An 18,018-nucleotide genomic window follows, 5' to 3' on the forward strand; every position below is an offset into this window, starting at 1 on the left:
TGATCCTCCTACCTCAGCCTCCCAAAAAGCTGGGCCTATAGGTGCAGCTACCACACCTGGCTAATTTTTAAATTTTTTGTAGACATGGGGTCTCTCTATGTGGCCCAGGTTGACCAATTCTATATATTCAAAGCTAACAACAAATTGTTAAAACTTTTCATATTCTTGCCGGGCATGGTGGCTCACGCCTGTAATCCCAGCACTTTGGGAGGCCGAGGCGGCCAGATTGCTTGAGGTCAGGAGTTTGAGACTAGCCTGGCCAACATGGTAAAACTCCGTCTCTACTAAAGATACAAAAAAATTAGCTGGGCGTGGTGGCAGGCGCCTGTAATCTCAGCTACTTGGGAGGCTGAGGCAGGAGAATCACTTGAACTGGGGAGGCAGAGGTTGTAGTGACCTGAGATCAGGCCACCACACTCCAGCCTGGGTGACGCAGTGAGACTCTGTCTCAAAAAAAAAACCAAAACAAACAAACAAACAAAAAACTTTTTCATATTCTTTAGTTTATCCACTTCAAACATCCTTCTAAAAAAAACACAGTTATGCATAACTGCAACATTTTGGGAAGATCTCGTGTATTCCGATAGGCTGTTTTCCTCACTGGCTTGTGCAATGAAAACCTGAAGTATGTCCTGACAAGTGTGTCGAGTGGGTCCCTTAGAAGTCCTGGCAGCCACACTGTGCTGTCTGAATCTCCGACTGGGGCTGCAGTGCTTTGGGACAGTTATCCTATAGAAGTTTTGGTCTTAATAAAGGACTTTTGTTGCTTAAGAAAACAGAAGCAAAACCAAAACCATAAGCTCTGCAGTGGTGCTTTCCAACTTCAAGTGCAAATGTCGCATAGCCCTGACAGTGGTTGTGCCTCATTTACTCTGCAGACAGCGCCTGGGCCCCAGGGGCTCTGCATGCACCCCCAGAGCCCGGAATGCCGAAAGCAGAAATATCTGCAAGGATCACCCAGTCCAGCTCCCTAGTTTTCTGGTCTGAAATCACAGATGGGCAGGGACCACAGAGAGGAAATGGAGGTGCTGGGACGCCATGCAGGGCCCTTGCCGCCACCCCAAGTGCCCCCAGGAAGAGTGAGGGAGTTCTCCAGCAAAGGTGTCAATAGGGGTGTTGTGGAAGGAGGTGATTCTTTTGCCACCAAAGACAAGGGGCCAGAGGTGAAGGCCCGAGCAGTCAGGGACAGCAGCGGGCTCGTTTCTCCACAAAACCACAAGACGGCCCTACCACCCAGCCGCATTCTTGACGCCTCAATGGCCTGAGCAACAGGCAAACTGAGGAAGCCCAAGGCAAGTATTTTCCAGCTTAGAATTTTTATTAAAACAATCATTTAAATTACAATAGTTCCCCAGAATAGAAAATAGCCTTCCATGGTCTGGCCCTGACAGGAGGCAGGACTCGGGCCCTACAGGAAGAAGTGACGTCTGACATCTTTGAAAATGGATGGCGCTTCCCTGAAAGCCCTGGAGGGGCTGGCTTGGGCCCAGGGTCACTGGGCCAGGCTGTCTCCTTGCCAAGGCTGCTCCCTCCAGGGGCGGCGAGGCCCCACCCTGTCAGTGAGGAACACTTAGACACTGCAGCTGGTTGTCAGTCTCTGGGCTCTTGAAAAAAAAAAGAGAGGGAAAGAGAGAAACCTGTCCCTAAAATTACAAGACACAGCCACTCATGAAGTGTTATGTAATGCCACAGGGTGCTGTCTAGCAGGGCCTGGCAGGTACATGAATAACAGGGTGGACAACACAGGTCGGGGGGACTGCTGTGGCTGAGGTGGGGCCTCGATCAGGATGAACGAAGCCGTCTGTGCCGCACAGCTGTAACGGCTACCAGCCAACAGGGCAGCTTCATGGACATCATGAGCTGGGCAGTGACCTCATGAATGATCCCGGTGCCGTGGGGCTTCTGCCTAGGCAGAGCGCTCATAATGAAATCACCGTGGCCAGGACGCTGCTCTGTGGGCTTGAGACTTCCTTACTTGACAAGCTCCCAGGCCCTAAAACGTTTGCTTAAAAAGGACGCAGTCTGGCCGAGTGCGGTGGCTCAGGCCTGTAATCCTAGCACTTTGGGAGGCCGAGGCGGGCGGATCACCTGAGGTTGGGAGTTTGAGACCAGCCTGACCAACATGGAGAAATCCCATCTCTACGAAAAATACAAAATTAGCCAGACGTGGAGGTGCGTACCTGTAATCCCAGCTACTCGGGAGGCTGAGGCAGGAGAATCACTTGAATCTGGGAGGTGGAGGTTGTAGTGAGCTAAGATCATGCCATTGCACTCCAGCCAGGGCAACAAGAGCAAAAACTCTGTCTCAAAAAAAAAAAAAAAGATGCAGTCATCCCAGCCACAGGAACCAGTCTCTGAAAACAAGGCATCTCTTTCATTCTTTCTCCTGCTACTGGGGCTTGGGACGCTCCTGAGGCCCATCCTCCTCTCCACCTTCTCCATCTGTGGGGAGGCACCTCGGATTCCTGCCTCAAGGAGGGGAGTGCTCCTGGCTGAGCAAGGTCTTACAGTCTCCAGCCTGCTCCCTGGAGCCCCAGGTGCTTCTGCCACAGCTCAAACACCAGCCAGCTCCCTTGAGGCCGCATGGCTTGGCACTTCCCAGACTTCAGAAGTACACACGGCAGTTAAAGAAGGAAACAAAGCCCAACAGTGTTTTTATAAACCACCATATGCTCCCGCCTGTAGCCACTGTTAAAGAACAAATTTACAGGTCAGGAGGAAAGTAACTCCCAGTGAAAATCCAGGGATGGGCTTCAAGACTGAGAAGAGGCCAGGCATGGTGGCTCACGCCTATAATCTCAGAACTTTGGGAAGCCGGGGCGGGTGGATCACCTGAGGTCAGGAATTCCAGACCAGTCTGGCTAACATGGCGAAACCCCGTCTCTACTAAAAATACAAAAATTAGACAGGTGTGGTGGCACACGCCTGTAATGCCAGCTACTCGTGAGGCTGAGGCAGGAGAATCTCTTGTACCTGGGAGACGGAGGTTGCAGTGAGCTGAGACTGCGCCACTGCACTCCAGCCTGGGCGACAGAGAAAGACTCCATCTCAAAAAAAAAAAACAGAAATGGAAAAAAAAAAACAAAAAACTGAGGAGACAGAGCCAGACCTCACTTTACAAACGCCTGAAGCTTCTGCTCCTAGCTGGGCCAGACTAGGAGAAGCCACAGGGCCACAGCATCCACAATTGCGCTCTAGCTCTGCAGTCCCACCCTGCAGACCCTAAGTGGCTGTGCGGCACCCAGGGCTGGTTTCCTTGGGGCAAGGTGGCCCAAGCAGGTGCTGAGCAGCCCAACCCCGTTAGGTCAGCCTGATAGTGGGAAGAAGACAGGATCTCTGTGAGCCGCTCAGTTTCTCAAAACCAGACGGAATTGCCAGAGACCACCTCTGCTCTCCAAAAATCTCAAGGCCCCCATAGCCTCCAGTTACTAAGCATCTTTTATCTGATTAAGACAAATCACCTGCTTGGCATAACAGCCAAACTGGAAGGATCTCAAGGGCCCTGGATGGCCACAGCAACATCAGTCATGGAGAAATGAAAGGGCAAGAAGGGGCAGGGTGTGGTGGCTCACGCCTGTAAGCCCAGGTTTGAGTTTTGAGACCAGCCTAGCTAACATGGCAAAATCCCGTCTCTACTAACAATACAAAACATTAGCCAAGTGTGGTGGTGCATGCCTGTAGTCCCAGCTACTTGGGAGGCTGAGGCAGGAGAATTCCTTGAACTCAGGAGGTGGAGGTTGCAGTGAGCCAAGATTACGCCACCACACTCCAACCTGGGTGATAGAGCGAGACTCCATCTCAGTAAAAAAGAAAGAAAGAAAGGGCAAGAAGGTGGCCCCAGCCCAGGGAGTGAGCCGTGGGGTGGTTCTGTGGCCCTCTGCTGCCTGGCATGGAGGTGGGTCCTGTGACAGCCTAGGTGAGTGCCACCTGTGGGTGGACACCTGCATCAGGCCTGTGCTGGGAGGGGCACAAATGGCCCTTGCTGGCCCCCAGGGAATAGAAAATTCAGGGTCCGAAGAGGGACAAGGGCAACAACAAAGTGAGGCCTGGGTACAACAGTGGGTTGGGAAGTGGCCTGTGACCACTGGCACGTGGCCAGGAGGGAAGGTGAAGCAGAGGGGCCGTGCAGACTGGGCTGGTGGAGCTCGGAGTCTGGGTCAGCGAGAAGCAGCACCTGCAGAGCCACAGGGCTTATGGATCCCTGGTCATAGCCGGGTTACGGGTGCTGACTACAGTATGACCAGGGAGTGCCCCAGCCCCATACAGGCAGGGGTGTCTATGGGCTTTGGGCAATGGGGAAGACGTGAGTGGCTCCTGCCTGCCTCTCAGACCCTGGTCTAGTGTGGCCGGAGGGGGACAGAGAGTGCCCTGTACCATCAGCTCCCGCACGGCACTACCCAGCCCCTCGGCTGGCAGTCAGCCTGCATCACAGCTTCTGCCTAAAGTCTCTCCCTAGCCACAGCTGCCCTGCCTATTCCCCACCAGCTGCCAGCCAGAGCGCCGCCTCGGGGTGCCTGGCGGGGACCCAGCCCTTGCTCATCACGAGCTCTGGGCGGGCTCCCTAAAGATGAGAAGCCGGCAGGCGTGCCGGGCCTGGGATCTGCTGGGCTGGGCTGCTTCGCTGCCCGTGGGGGAATGAATGTTCCGGAACCCTGGGCAGGGTGGGGATGCTGGCACTGGCCTCTCAGGGCTTCAGTATCTCACTCCCCACAATGACTTCCCAGGCTGGGCAGTGGAGGTCAGCTCTGGAGTGCAAGACACACACACACCAGGGTGCCTTGGACGAAGGGAGTCAGGAATCCCACATTAGACAAAGGAAGACAAATACTTCTTAAAACAAAGACTCAGGTCAGAGAACTAGAATCCCATGAGAGAAATCTCTACAGGGTCGTAGTTCAAGGCAATTGCACATAAGAGGGGCTGGGCTCTTCACTCAGCTGGGGAAAGTTCTGGAGCTCCCACGGAAACCCCCAGCCAGCTCCCTATGGATGGCTCTCTTGGTATCTGGTCCATCCCGTGGTCCCAGGAGCAGGAGAAGTGGCAGGTCCTGGGGTGGCTGGGTCACCTGCTAGAGCTCTTCAAAGAAGGCCACTCGAGACTTGGCGCTCTGCAAGGTGAGCTGTAAGAAAGCAGAGAAGAATTTGAGAGGGCACGAGACCTCTGCTCTGTCACACAGGGTCCTGTCCTGCCACTTGGACTCACCTCAGAGGTGGTTGGGAGCGAAAGGGAAGCCTGTTCAAATAGATGCTCAAGAAGTTGGTGGTCAGTCCCAAACAAGCGGCCAGATTTGCCCAATAATTCAAATTAGGAGGTGACAAATAAGGACGTGCAAAGGGAAGGCTGGTGGGCAGAGGCACACCATCAGGAAAAAGCCGTCAGCGTTGCCTCTTGACAGAGGACCGGAGATCCCTGGCTATTTTAATAGATTCTCACATTCCCATCTACCAAGGTCCCTGAGCCACCTCTGTGGTGTGCTGTCTGCGGGGCTTGGCAGGGTGAGCATCTTAGTCCTCATGCCCTGGCAACATGGCTGCGGTAAGGTGACGTGGCCTCGGGCAAGGCAGGCCTGTGGCAGATGAGGAAGAGTTTACCCATTCTACTCCTGGTTTCCCAGGTGGTCCCGAAGCAAACTTACGCATGACCTGGCAGCTGAGAAGGGGTTTCTCTCCACGAGCTGGAGGCAACGCCTTTCTCAGTGTGGCTGGTGTAGGCAGGGAGGGATGGTGCACATGGGTGGGGATGGTGCACATGGGTGGCATTCTGCCCAGCAAATGTAAAGGACAGTCAGGGAGATGTGGAAGGGGATGGGGTGGATCAGGGACTGAGCTCTTGGCATGGTGAAGTTTGCAACCTCCTAAGCCCCTGACTCTGGGCCACTTCCCAGCATCTCCCTGGACAGAAGCATCTGGAGCCAGCACTCTCCCTATTCCCTGCTCTCTGCTGACTCCTGAAATCAATGCCTTGGATGTGACTGTGTTCCATTTCCAGCTCCGGGACTTCCCACAGGAGTGCAGGGGTGGAGGGCAGGGAGTCCGTACCATTCATCTTCATATCCCCCAAAGATCTGGCTTAGTGCTGTGTGCCGATCAGGAGTTCAAACAATGTTTGTTAAGAGACCAGGACATGGGCTATGACGAAAACTAAACTGAGGTGCGCAGGAGAGGCAAGAGCTCCACACGGGGCTGAGAAGGTCTGAGAGCTCACTCTCTGCCATCACCAGCTCACTGTGGACACCCTTGACCTCTCTGAGCCTCCTTTCTCTGGAGGTTGCCATGGGGCAGGCAAGATGGTCTGGCCCATTCTCTCGACCCCTCGAGTCTGCATGTGAAGAGTCCTCAGTACTATCAGCGGCTCCATAAAGGGCAAGGGAGGGAAATTCCAAACCGACTACTTCACCATCAGAAGACAGCACTAGTGTGCTCAGAATGAGACAGCTTGAGAGCGACTCTTTAAATCCTGCCAAATCTTTTGGCCTTGAAGTTCCCGACTAACAAGCGGAATGTGGGGAGGCAGCTCAGCTGCTTTCTTCAGCGGAACCAATTTCAGAGTCCTTTGGAAAGCCTGGTTCTGATGGGAATGGAGAGCCCTTTTTTGCCTAAATGGAACTCCCTCTAGAAGGGAGCTGCGTCAGGATGGGCTTCTCCCTAAATGTAATCGGGAGGAGAAGGGCCAGGAGTTATGTGCCCTGTGATAATGGGAATCAGAATGGTCACTGGGGAAAAAAGGAGGAAGAGCTTTAGCTGCCAGATAACTACTGGGGCAAAAATGGGAGAGGGTTTAAATGAAAGCATGTGAGCCCAGTGTCTCCGCTCAGGTTTCTGAAAAGAACAGCCACTTTGAGTCAGACACAGGCACAGTCAGCTGCCTGGGCCACTGACCAGCTGTGTGGCCCTGGGCAGGTCATTTGCTCCCCTCTGGCCTCAGTTCCTCACTGTGAATCGGGCGTGATGGCAGCCCCTTCCTCATGGGGTGACAGGCAGAGGAATTGGGAACCGTGTGTGATGCGCTCAGCACTGCGCCTGGCGCATGGTGGGAATTCGACAGCTGTTATTGCTAATAGCAGCATCACGCTTCTCCCCTCCCCAGCCCTGGCTCCTCTCCTTCCAGCGGGGAGCAGGATGCTCGTTAAGAAGGGGTGCAGGCAACAGCAAGATCATGTATGGCACTGGCCTCCACGCCTACCAGGCGGGCCAAGTGATGCCCCATGAAGCCTGGCCACTTCCCCAGGCAGGGAGCCCAGGTTGTGGGGGACTTGAGAGGCTCCTGCCCATTTGTGTAATGTTGGCTCCAAGAATTCCTGGATCCTCCACCAGAGGAGCATGCTGGCTGTCCCCTCGAGGTGCCAGGGGAGGGTTCTGGCAGTGCCAGCAGCACCAGATTCCAGTGACTCAAGCATGTGCTTATTAGGATGCAGCGTGCTCTCGGGTGGGCAGGCTGCTTCCTGAGCCCCACCCCAGCTGCACTGCAGCACCTCAGCCCCACCTCTTATTTTGCAAGAGAAGGAGCCTCGCCTCAGCCACAAGTAAAGGTAGAGAGGGACATCAGTCTGCGCACACAGAAGTAGGAAGGCACCACAGCCACTGGGCAGGACAGAGAGCCGCAGTCTTCCAGAAGGCACTGAGGTGGTCAGAGGGAAAGGCAGACCCACCAGCTGGAGGCAGCCGTGACCTGGCTGCACTGGTCAGCAAGGGCTGCTGCCCGAGGGCCCTGGGAGCCTTTGGCCACTGCTGCTTGCTCCTCAGACAGACCTGGCTGCTGCCACACCACCCTTTACCCTCACTGTGCAGTTCCTATGGGTTTCAGTCCCCACAGGAACCCCGGAGTCAGAATTTACTGCACAGTGCTCCTCCCTCCTGCTGGAGTGGCCCTCCCAGCCACCCCCATGGCTCTGCTTCCGCCTCGGCAGTATCCTTTATCTCAGACACCAGGATGCCCTCCTCCAAGCAGGTAAGGAAGGCAGGCAGTGAGACGAGGAGAGCCCTTGGCTTTCTTTCCTGCAGGTAGAGGCTCAGGGGAGCCATTTGCCCTCAGGCAGGAGTTTTTCTACAGAGAGCTTGGGAAGCCTCCCTGCCGGGCACACAAACAGCTCTGCCACCTGCACGCCCTGCCTGGGCACTGTCTCGCCCCTCCAGTGGGCAGGCTCCTCACCTGTGGATCTTTCACCATCTGCTGCTTCTAGAAAGCTCACTGGCTGTCACATTTACAGTACACCCACAGGCAGGAAGTATTCATAAAGGAAAAGGCAAAAGCTCAGAAGAAATGGCAAAAAGCTAGCCCTTCGTAAAATAAACTCTGCCTCCGAGTCGTCTTTTTAAACACATGAAAACCAGCTAACAAGTTTCCTGGTTCCCCTGCGATGCTCTCATACCCTAAGGTGTGCGGGCCCACCAGTGTTAGGTACATCTTCCTGCTCAGCAACCGGCCTGGGTCCCTCTACACTGCCCAGCAACACCTGCTTGCTAGAGCCAGAAGAGGCCTCCCACGAAGGCCTTCACCTTGCCCTATGTTGCACTGTGAGTTGAGCACTGAAGCCACTCTGATGAGTCCCATCCCCACCCTGAATTCCAAACAAAAATGCCCATGCTCCCTTTGGCAGTCCAGCAACAGCCCACCCCTCGCCCATCCTTGCCTGCCTGGAGAGTGGAGTCCCCCACGAGGGCGGGGAATTCCTCGCATGCACAATGAGTATCTTGAAGGTAATCCAGAGAGAAGAGGTCTCCAAATTTCAGCAAGTAACAAAGCAGAAGCACCGCAGGGTGTACAACCAGGGTCTCCAAGACAGTGGCTGCACCAGTCTGGGACCTGCCAAGTCTGGTCAACTGCCTTTGAATCCTTCTGAAGACAAGTGGGCCAAGCTCTGGTGAATGTGACCAGTGACATCTGCCATGCACTGTCCTTCAGAACTCTCACTGAATCTAGACGAGGTAAACCATGGGAGTCCCGCAGCAGGGCCCTGCTCCCTGGGCAGGCTATAAACCCAAGGGCCCTGCTCAGAATCTCCAACCCAAAGCACTCCTGCCAGTTCCCTGAAGATGCCTACAAGAACATGAAGCCTCCGCACCAGGCATGGGCTGACCCACTGCTCTCCTCCAGCTGTCTCTTCACATCTGATTAGAATTAGCCGTGTGAATAACACAGGAGGAATTAAGTTCTCTCTAGACTGAACCGGCTGCTCAAGTCTGTCACTAATCCAATTCCATTCTGAGGAGACGAACTTCCTTTTCTTTCTCTGGGGCGGATCTCTGAGGCTTTATTGCTATCTGACTGTTCATCTTCACATCCCCACTCTGATCCACTTGTTGGCGCCTGGCTTTTCCTTCCTGCCCAACATCGAGACTCAGCCCCTCAGCCCCGGCAAAGTCCCTTTCCCCCTGCCCACTTGTCCATAAAACTGCCAGCTGTTTGTGACAGCCAGCAGGCTGTGAGAGGGCAGGGGAGAACTTAGGAGAGTTCCACTCTGGCAGAGCTGGGCCTCCTTACACTCCCCAAATTGTGTGTGGTGTGACAAAAACAGGCACATTCACCCGCTCTAAACAAGTTCAGATTCAGGAGACACATCTGTCTACTTAAAAAGACAGAGGAGGCTGGCTAAAAGAACCTGGCCGGCACTCTCTAACCCAGGCATGCAATCTGCATCTTCAACTGTTCCTCCTCACTGCTACCTGAGGATTTTGGGTGGCCCATTAAGGTACTCCTGAGAAATGGCCCCAGGGTCTGGAGAAAGCAAGCCTGGAAGGCACCTGGGACAAACATTCCCCTGCTGCCCTGCCAGCAGCGGAAGGCTTCCAGCTACAAAGCCTCCGCCAGCATCGTTCCTGAGAGTGCCCCCTGCTGGAAAACCACAGTACGAGGCGCACGGCCAACTCTCCTTCCAGCTCTCCTCTAAAAGTCCTTTTGGGGGATCGTTTCCCAAAGTGATGGGAGGGTAACTAAATGTATTCCGGCACGGAGCCTGCAGCAGCAAGCCTGCTTGATTAAGAATGAATTACACTTTCATCAGCACAGAGAGAAAATTGATTCACAAGGCTGCATTGTGATCATCTTGTTCCTAAAGCAAGGGAAGGTGGGGGGAGACACAGAGCCACTTCGGCTATCAGTGGTGAGAGAAAGGAAGCTGTACAATTAAGCTGGGGAACAAAACTAATCAGAGCACCAGGATTCCTTCAGCTCGTCTCTGGGGGCCTTGCCTCAATCCACTCATCCCAAGGGAGGAGAAAAGAAGGCAGGAGGGGACCATCTCATTCATTTTAAACAATAAGACTCACAGCGCTGAACCCATTTTAGATACTAACCTAATAACTCCAGGTGCTGGGTCTCTGCTTGTCCCATAAAAATGCAGTGCAATTGAAATGTGAGCCCTAAAATCATGTTATACTTCCTCTCCACTACTACATATTGAAAACGAAGGAGCAGGGGAGGGTGCAGACACAAAAGGACGTGCAGATCCTCTCGCACGTGGATCCACGGGGAGAAAGCAGAGTCGGAGCAGAAAGGTGACAGCTGAATCCAGTAGCAGCAAATTCCAAAAGAATCTTTGGTTTGGGATGTGGGAAACCTTCCCCCTTCCAAATGAGCCAAGAGGAAGGACCAGTGAAGGGGGATGGCTGTACTAAGTGGCCAGATCAAGATTTTCTTTTTCTTTTTCTTTTTTTTGAGACGGAGTCTCACTCTGTTGCCAGGCTGGACTGCAGTGGCGCGATCTCGGCTCACTGCAACCTCTGCCTCCCAGGTTCAAGCAATTCTCCTGTCTCAGCCTCCTGAGTAGCTGGGACTACAGGCGCGTGCCACCATGCCCAGCTAATTTTTGTATTTTTAGTAGAAACGGGGTTTCACCATGTTGGCCAGGATGGTCTTGATCTCTTGACCTCGTGATCCGCCCGCCTTGGCCTCCCAAAGTGCTGGGATTACAGGCATGAGCCACCACATCCCAGATCAAGCCTTTCTGCAGTCTTGCTAGGGACAGTTTGCACCCAAATGCCATCTAGTGATGTGCACAGTGGGAGCACTATCCATACACTTATCCTACACAGAGGTGGAATGAAAGGCCAAGTCCACCCCAATGAACAAATCCAATGTGGTATTAGCGACTTTATCTGCTCTCAAGAGAAATCTGCCACTGAATACCCAAGGGGCCTTTTTTGTGTATTAATCCCTGAGGGACCCAAAGCAGCAGAAGCTGCCTGGAAACCTGTCTGCCTGCTTTGCAGGCTGTCCTGTGGCGCCGGCGGGGCCCTCCGCTGCTCCTCCGTTCCTTCCCCTGACAAATGGCCTGATGGGCCTGATTCACCTTACTGGGCAGGTGGCGGCTATCTACTGAGTGATCTGAGCAAGAGCCTTAGGAAAAAGGTCCAGATAGACTGATGTCATTTTTAAATTGCCAACATCAAAAGAGAAATCACGGCAAGGATCATGAGAACAGAACGGCAAGGATCATGAGAACAGAACTCGAAGAATGAGTTTGCATCCGGCTCTTCCCTCCCACTGTTGCAGCAACAAATCCGGTGCAGAGGAGAGCTGCACTGAAACATATCTTCAGTGCCCAGGGGCCAAACGGGATGTTTTACTGCATCAAATAAGGCCTGGTAATATCCTCAGGTACTTCCAAATGGTCGTAAAATACCTAGGCAGGCAAGGCAGGTTTGTAGGCTCTTCAACACCTCCCAAAGAATAACTGCTTGACCAGGTAAAGTCTCTCAACCAAAAAGAGGATTGGCTTGTAGACTTTTGGAAAAGAGGCTGATAGTTCTTCTATCTAGAGCTACCAGAAACAAGCAAGAAAACTAAGCTCTCAACAGTTACGAGAAACCAGGAACTCAGTGTGTGAGAGTGGTAGGAGTGGCCTTCAGGGATGAGCTCAAGGTGTCCCAGCCGGGAGGAGCACTAAGAACAGCCCACAGTTCCTAAAGCCTTCCCTGGGCTTCCACAGAGCCAGGAAGTGGAGAGGAAGAATTCGGATGGCCTCTGCAATTTCTTCGCAGTGTGCTACGCTCACATCTGGTGCTGCTACTGCTCCCTGTTAATGCTTGCTACCCACCCCACTCCCCACTCCTTTTTCTTTCCTTCCCCCTCTCACCCCTGCCTTGCTCCAGCAACAAGAAAGGAAAGGTTCAGGGCTGGTGAGCCAGTATGCTACCTTTTATGTCAAGGCCAAGGATGCTCTACCCATACAACACCCAGTTCCTAGAGCAAGCAGAGCCATTCAGCCCACTGGGGTCATAAGGAGGGTTGGCTATATTAACTACCTATTAAACTTAAGTAATTTAGCAGCCATCTTCAGGGCTGGCAGTGCAGACCAGAGGTCGCCAGGGAGGCTCTAGCCACTTGTTTTAATTGTGGGAGACGCCTTTCCCGCATATGCAATCTCTCTCTGTGATTTATCACTTCCCCGGGTGTTTTTTTAACTGTTCTACTTCACTTCACCGGCTCTGCAACTCCAAGGGGAGCCCGCACAAATTGAAGATGACATTGGACTTTTATGTCTTCCTGATCCAAGAGAAGCTGCTGGCGCTTGAGATAAATGTCAAGGCTCCTCTTCTTCCTGTTCCTCCATCAGTGGAAACCACAGCTGGACCTTGACGGTTCAAACCATTTACTAATGAAATAAGCTTTCTAAGCTCCACCACCCCCATGATTTCTCATCCATCAATTTCCTTGGAAATCCTGTGCTCCCTGGGAGACCACAGGCACAAAAGTGATGACTTTGTTTGCTGGCACTCAGACCAGCTCAGGATCGGGAGACTGAAACCCCTCTTTTGAGAAAGGATGAAAGAAAGACCCTGAATGTATATATTCCAAGACTGCATTTTACCTTCAAGGTGTGGTGGTACAGTTATGCCACACCAAGCCACCACTCCCATCATCAGCACTGTGGCTCTGAAGGCACAAAAGTCAGGCTCGAGGCACCCTGTGTCCCCCAACCCCAGCCTGACTGCCAGACTCATTCCCCTCACTTGGAAGGCTCAGATGCCAGGACACGTGTCGCTCCCGCTGAGAATGAAACAATTCCAGGTTCCCTAGGGTGGCTTCTGATCGCTAGCACTGCTCTGACTCAGATGCAAATGCCAAACTAGTTGTACTGATCATCAATTGGGAAAAATGGAAATATAGGAAGTTAAGATTAGCGAGAGGAGAAAAATATATCCTTGCAAACCCAAGTCAAATATTACAAGGAACCAGTAAAGTTAATTATGGCTATTTATTTATTTATTTATTTATTTTTGAGACAGAGTCTTGCTCTTGTTGCCCAGGCTGGAGTGCAATGGCATGATCTTGGCTCACCGCAACCTCCACCTCTCAGGTTCAAGCGATTCTCCTGCCTCCGCCTCCCAAGTAGCTGGGTTTACAGGCATGCGCCACCACACCCGGCAAATTTTGTATTTTGGGTAGAGATGGGGTTTCTCCATGTTGGTCAGGATGGTCTCGAACTCCCAACCTCAGGTGATTCACCTGCCTCGGCCTCCCAAAGTGCTAGGATTATAGGTGTGAGCCCCTGTGCCTGGCCAGTTATGGCTTTTTAAAAGTTTTTACTTCCAGCCACGTAGCAATTAATACAATGAATGAATATGCCCAGCACAAGCTGTGTACCTAGATTTGGCGGTGTGGCCCACATGCTGTCCTTCGCCCTTTGCTGCAGGATCACAAGCAGATTTTCCCTTTTCAGAGTTTTAACCCCTTACTGAGCTCTGACTGTGCACTGAGTGTTTCATGCACATTCTCTCATTTATCCCTCACAACAGTCCTGGGGGCAAAGACTATTTTTATTCACCTTTTGAAGGTGAAGACACTGTGCCTTGAGAGAGTAAGAATTCATCCTTTTTTATGGCTGCACATATACATATGTAACAAGCCTGCACGTTGTGCACATGTACCCTAGAACTTAAAGTATAATTAAAAAAAAAAGAGAGAGAGAGAGTGTGAGCGAGCATAAGAATTATAGAAGGCCGGGCGCGGTGGCTCACGCCTGTAATCCCAGCACTTTGGGAGGCCGAGGCGGGCGGATCACAAGGTCAGGAGATCGAGACCATGGTGAAACTCCGTCTCTACTAAAAATAGAAAAAATTAGCCGGGCGCAGGGGCGGGCGCCTGTAGTCCCAGCTACTCGGGAGGCTGAGGCAGGAGAATGGCGTGAACCCGGGAGGCGGAGCTTGCAGTGAGCCGAGATTGTGCCACTGCACTCCAGCCTGGGCGACAGAGCGAGACTCCGTCTCAAAAAAAAAAAAAAAACAAAAAAACCAAACAAACAAAAAAAAAAAACACAAAGAATTATAGAAAAAGGAAGTGGCAGAGAAGTAGGAACCTCGGTTAATCCGACTGGATGGCCGCTCAGCATTCCTGAGGGAATGTGGTAACCCTTCATAACCTAAGGGCAAACTCCTTGAATTAGCTTCAATGTTACACAGCCCCCTGGTTACTGCTGAAATCACACAGCAGACTCTGAGACCTCTCAGTGAGGCAGGAGAGTACTGAAAGCGAGGACAAATACAATGGCCGGGCAAGATGGCTCATGTGTGTAATCCCAGCATTTTGGGAGGCTGTGGCGGGAAGATCCACTTGAGCTTAGGAGTTCGAGACCAGCCTGGACAACATGGCGAAATTCATCTTTACAAAAATAAAAATTTAAAAATCAGTCAAGCGTAGTGGCAAATGCCTGTAGTCCCAGCTACTTGGGAGGCTGAGGTGGGAGGATCGCTTGAGCCCAGGAGGTTGAGGCTGTCACCAATGTGGGTGACAGAGTGAGATCCTGTCTCAACAAAACAAAACAAACAAAAAACCTCATTAAAAACAAAAGAGGCCAGGCACGGTGGCTCACTTTTATAATCCCAGCACTCTGGGAGGCAGAGTTGGGCAGATCGGTTGAGCCCAGGAGTTCAAGACCGGCCTGGGCAACATGGTGAAACCCCATCTCTACAAAAAATACAAAAATTAGTAGTCTCAGCTACTTGGGAGGCTGAGGCAGGAGGATCACTTGAGCCTGGGAGGTGGAGGTTGCAGTGAGCCAAGAACGTACCAGCCTGGGTGACAGAGGGAGATTGTGTCTCAAAACAAAATAAAACTAACATCAATGCAGGCTGGTTTGATCCCAGATTAGTGAGCTTTTGGACACTGGAAACTGTTCCATTCACTACCAGCTTTTGCATCTCATCCCCAGGCATTCTAGATGGAGTTCTGCCCTTGACATCTAGGTATTCCCACATCCAAGCCTAAAGCAGCACTTCTCTTCAGCTAGGCTTGTGCCAGCCAGACTGCAGCATGCACCACCCCAGAGCCACCCTAGTGCAGGCATGTGGCTGCTCATCAGTCCCGGTCACTGACCACAGGGACTGCCAAAGTCTAGAAAATGGAACGTGCACTGAACTTCATGTGCAGCAAAATTTAGTAGTGCAGCACTATTTAATCTAGTGATGCTGAGAGAACGCTTGTCATATTAAACATCAAGTCCATGCTTTTATTAACCCTTAATTAACCCGAGTGTTTGATTAACTGCCTGGCAGCCTGCTTTAAAAACAAGTTCACATCAAGACATTAAAATGAATGAATAAATAAATGCATCCATGTATGTCCTAGGAGCAGTGCAAATTTAACTAAAAATGAAACTTCTTTTGTCTGCAGTAAAAGCTCAGTGTAAAATGACAGTCAGAATCAGGACCCTGAAGAATTTCAGCACTCTGCATCATTATAGAAGGAAGAAAGAAGAAATCACATTCGGGCTGGGAACACCTGGCAGCACTGGGTGAAATGCAGCGGGTTTTCTGCTTGCCCTTGTGGTTACAAAAAGTTCAGTAAACCAAGGTGGGTCCACCTGGCTGCTCTGGGTGCTGTGAGCTGACCTGCCCATGACAACGCTGGCCATAACTGCCCTGCTCAGAGCACGGACTGTTCTGTATCAGGGTATCAATGCCAACATGGGTATGAAAGCTGAAGAAACAGGAGCCCGCTAAATGAAAGTGTCACATACAAAACAGGGTTCATGTCATGGATTCTTGGAACCACTGATGGCTCAAGTGTACCTTTTAATAAGATCTATCAGGGACTTTAACAGCTGACCTCTCTTGATGGGATAACGACCACAAGTAGGATCTATCTTATGCCAGACCTCTTTTTGGTAGGAAGGTTCCAATTAGTTTATTCTACTCTATGAGCAGAAACTGCGGGGAAGACTCCAATGGACACATCCTACGCTGCTGTCGGGTGGTGTGGAGCTTGTTGGCATGGGTACTACTGGGGATTAGGTGAGAAGTAGAGGCAGGATGTCATTTTATTATTGGGCAAAATACATTCTCTCTACTGCCTAGGCATGCTGGAAGAATAACGAACTGTTGCAGGAGAAAAGCAGCAAACATTCAGTTAATTCATTCAGCAACCAGTGACCGCTCCTCTCCGGGGTGCCATGACTGTACTGTTCCAATGTGAGTTCACTCTGACCACATCTCTGCTCAGCCTGTGGAGTGGAAGCTGAAGCAGAGGCGGCTGAGCACGGACGAACAGACAGTCCACTCCCCGTGGACTCACAAATCAGACCCCTGTGCTCTGGGTTTGCTTTATTTGAAAGGAAAAGGGCTATGTACAGAAAGGGAAAGCTCTAAAGGAAAATGAGCCAGCACAGGCAACCCCTTCGCCCCACGACCAGAAGCTGCCAGGAGTGACCATGGGTCTTGAGAGGCTGTCACCGCGTAAAAGGTCTTGATCTTGAGTTACAGACACCAGTCTCAAAAGTGCCCAGATTGACCCCATTTCCATGCTAGGAGTATGCCACCAAGACAAAGGACTTATAGACACACCTGACTGGACAAGAAGCCATAACCTTCCCCAGCCCAACAATGACACGAGATGGGAAGAACGGCCGGTCCTACAGCCCCATGACATGCTCTTCGGAACGAGGCAGTCTTCTGGGGCCCTGGAGGCTGGTCTGGCTCCACAGGGCGGGTGCCTGCTTTTAGACTCAAAGCATGCTGCGGCCAGTACCCAGGCACCACCTGCCCTCGTAAGGGCTCAGTGTGGCCTGAGGACAGAGACAGGCAAGCTCATGCACGGGTTAGTATCACAGAGGGCAGTGCCATCACCACAGAGAGAGTACCTGGGAACAACCTACTTTGAGGGCTCAAATGCAGATAGGTCTTCTGCCTTGGGCTTGAGGCTAAACCAGCAAAATAAAATGAAGAAAAACAAAAACATACCCTGTGATATCAACAATGCCATAAGTGCTATCTGCAAAATGCTTGGATAGGCCTGAAATCGTGACGAGTGATCTTGTTTGTTTTAATGGCTTGGAACGGGGTCTCTCCAGCTTTCACACTGCAGGTTTCTGTGGCTGAAGGCCCTGCTCATTGCAGCCGCAGTGGAAATAGTGAGACTGTTCCGGGGACCCAGATCACAAGGCTGGGGGTAAGGGGTGAGATGGGGTGTCTAAGGCAGTTCATTTAAGGGCTGACTGGCTCACTGGCTCAGTCATTGTTTTACCTCTTTCCTTAATGGCTGAGGCCTCCCTTGAACTTCTCTTTACTATTTAATAATTTTGTTTTGGAAGGGAAGGCTGGTAAATTACAGCAGCCAGAGAAAAGAAGAATGTGGAATGTGGAAATGCCTTTCCTTCTAGGTTGCACTATTAAAAGGAATTCTCTACCCAGTGCCAGTTCTGACTGGAGTCGAGAGGTAAAAGTCAGGGCTGCCTGCTGTACCCAGTAACGATGGCAGGTAGAAACAGATCCCCTGGAGTTTTCAGATACAGCTTAACCACTAAAAACAGAGACAGTCCGTAAAACTGGAAGCCCATTTTAAAGACTGAGGTAAAGAGTAAAAAATTAACTGCATCAGTATCACCTAAAGTCAATGGACAGTTTTATCTTTTTTTTGAGACAGAGTCTCACTGTGTCTCCCAGACTGGAGTGCAGTCACACAATCTCGGCTCACTGCAAGCTCCACCTCCCAGGTTCACGCCATTCTCCTGCCTCAGCCTCCCGAGTAGCTGGGACTACAGGCGCCCGCCACCACGCCCGGCTAATTTTTTTGTATTTTTAGTAG

The 18,018-nt window shown here is 51.7% G+C and overlaps 1 protein-coding gene across 9 annotated transcripts in view; it reads right to left on the reverse strand.

The window, feature by feature from the left end:
- Positions 1-1,297: 1,297 nt before the first annotated feature.
- NF2 (neurofibromin 2 (merlin)) overlaps positions 1,298-18,018 on the reverse strand; it is a 99,110-nt gene continuing 82,389 nt past the window's right edge. For 4 of the 9 annotated variants that reach the window (XM_011995703.1, XM_011995709.1, XM_011995708.1 and 1 more), the window contains 2 exons: positions 17,090-17,134; positions 1,298-5,119 (listed from right to left, as the gene is read on the reverse strand). In XM_011995703.1, the coding sequence (XP_011851093.1) occupies positions 17,099-17,134 (36 nt within the window). In that variant the 3' untranslated portion in view covers positions 1,298-5,119; positions 17,090-17,098. Of the gene's footprint in view, positions 5,120-16,237; positions 16,453-17,074; positions 17,135-18,018 lie in introns of those variants that run through there. The other 5 variants (XM_011995711.1, XM_011995702.1, XM_011995704.1 and 2 more) reach the window with 4 other exon arrangements.

The sequence above is a fragment of the Mandrillus leucophaeus genome, unplaced genomic scaffold, assembly GCF_000951045.1.
Source record: "Mandrillus leucophaeus isolate KB7577 unplaced genomic scaffold, Mleu.le_1.0 Scaffold496, whole genome shotgun sequence".
NCBI lineage: Eukaryota > Metazoa > Chordata > Mammalia > Primates > Cercopithecidae > Mandrillus > Mandrillus leucophaeus.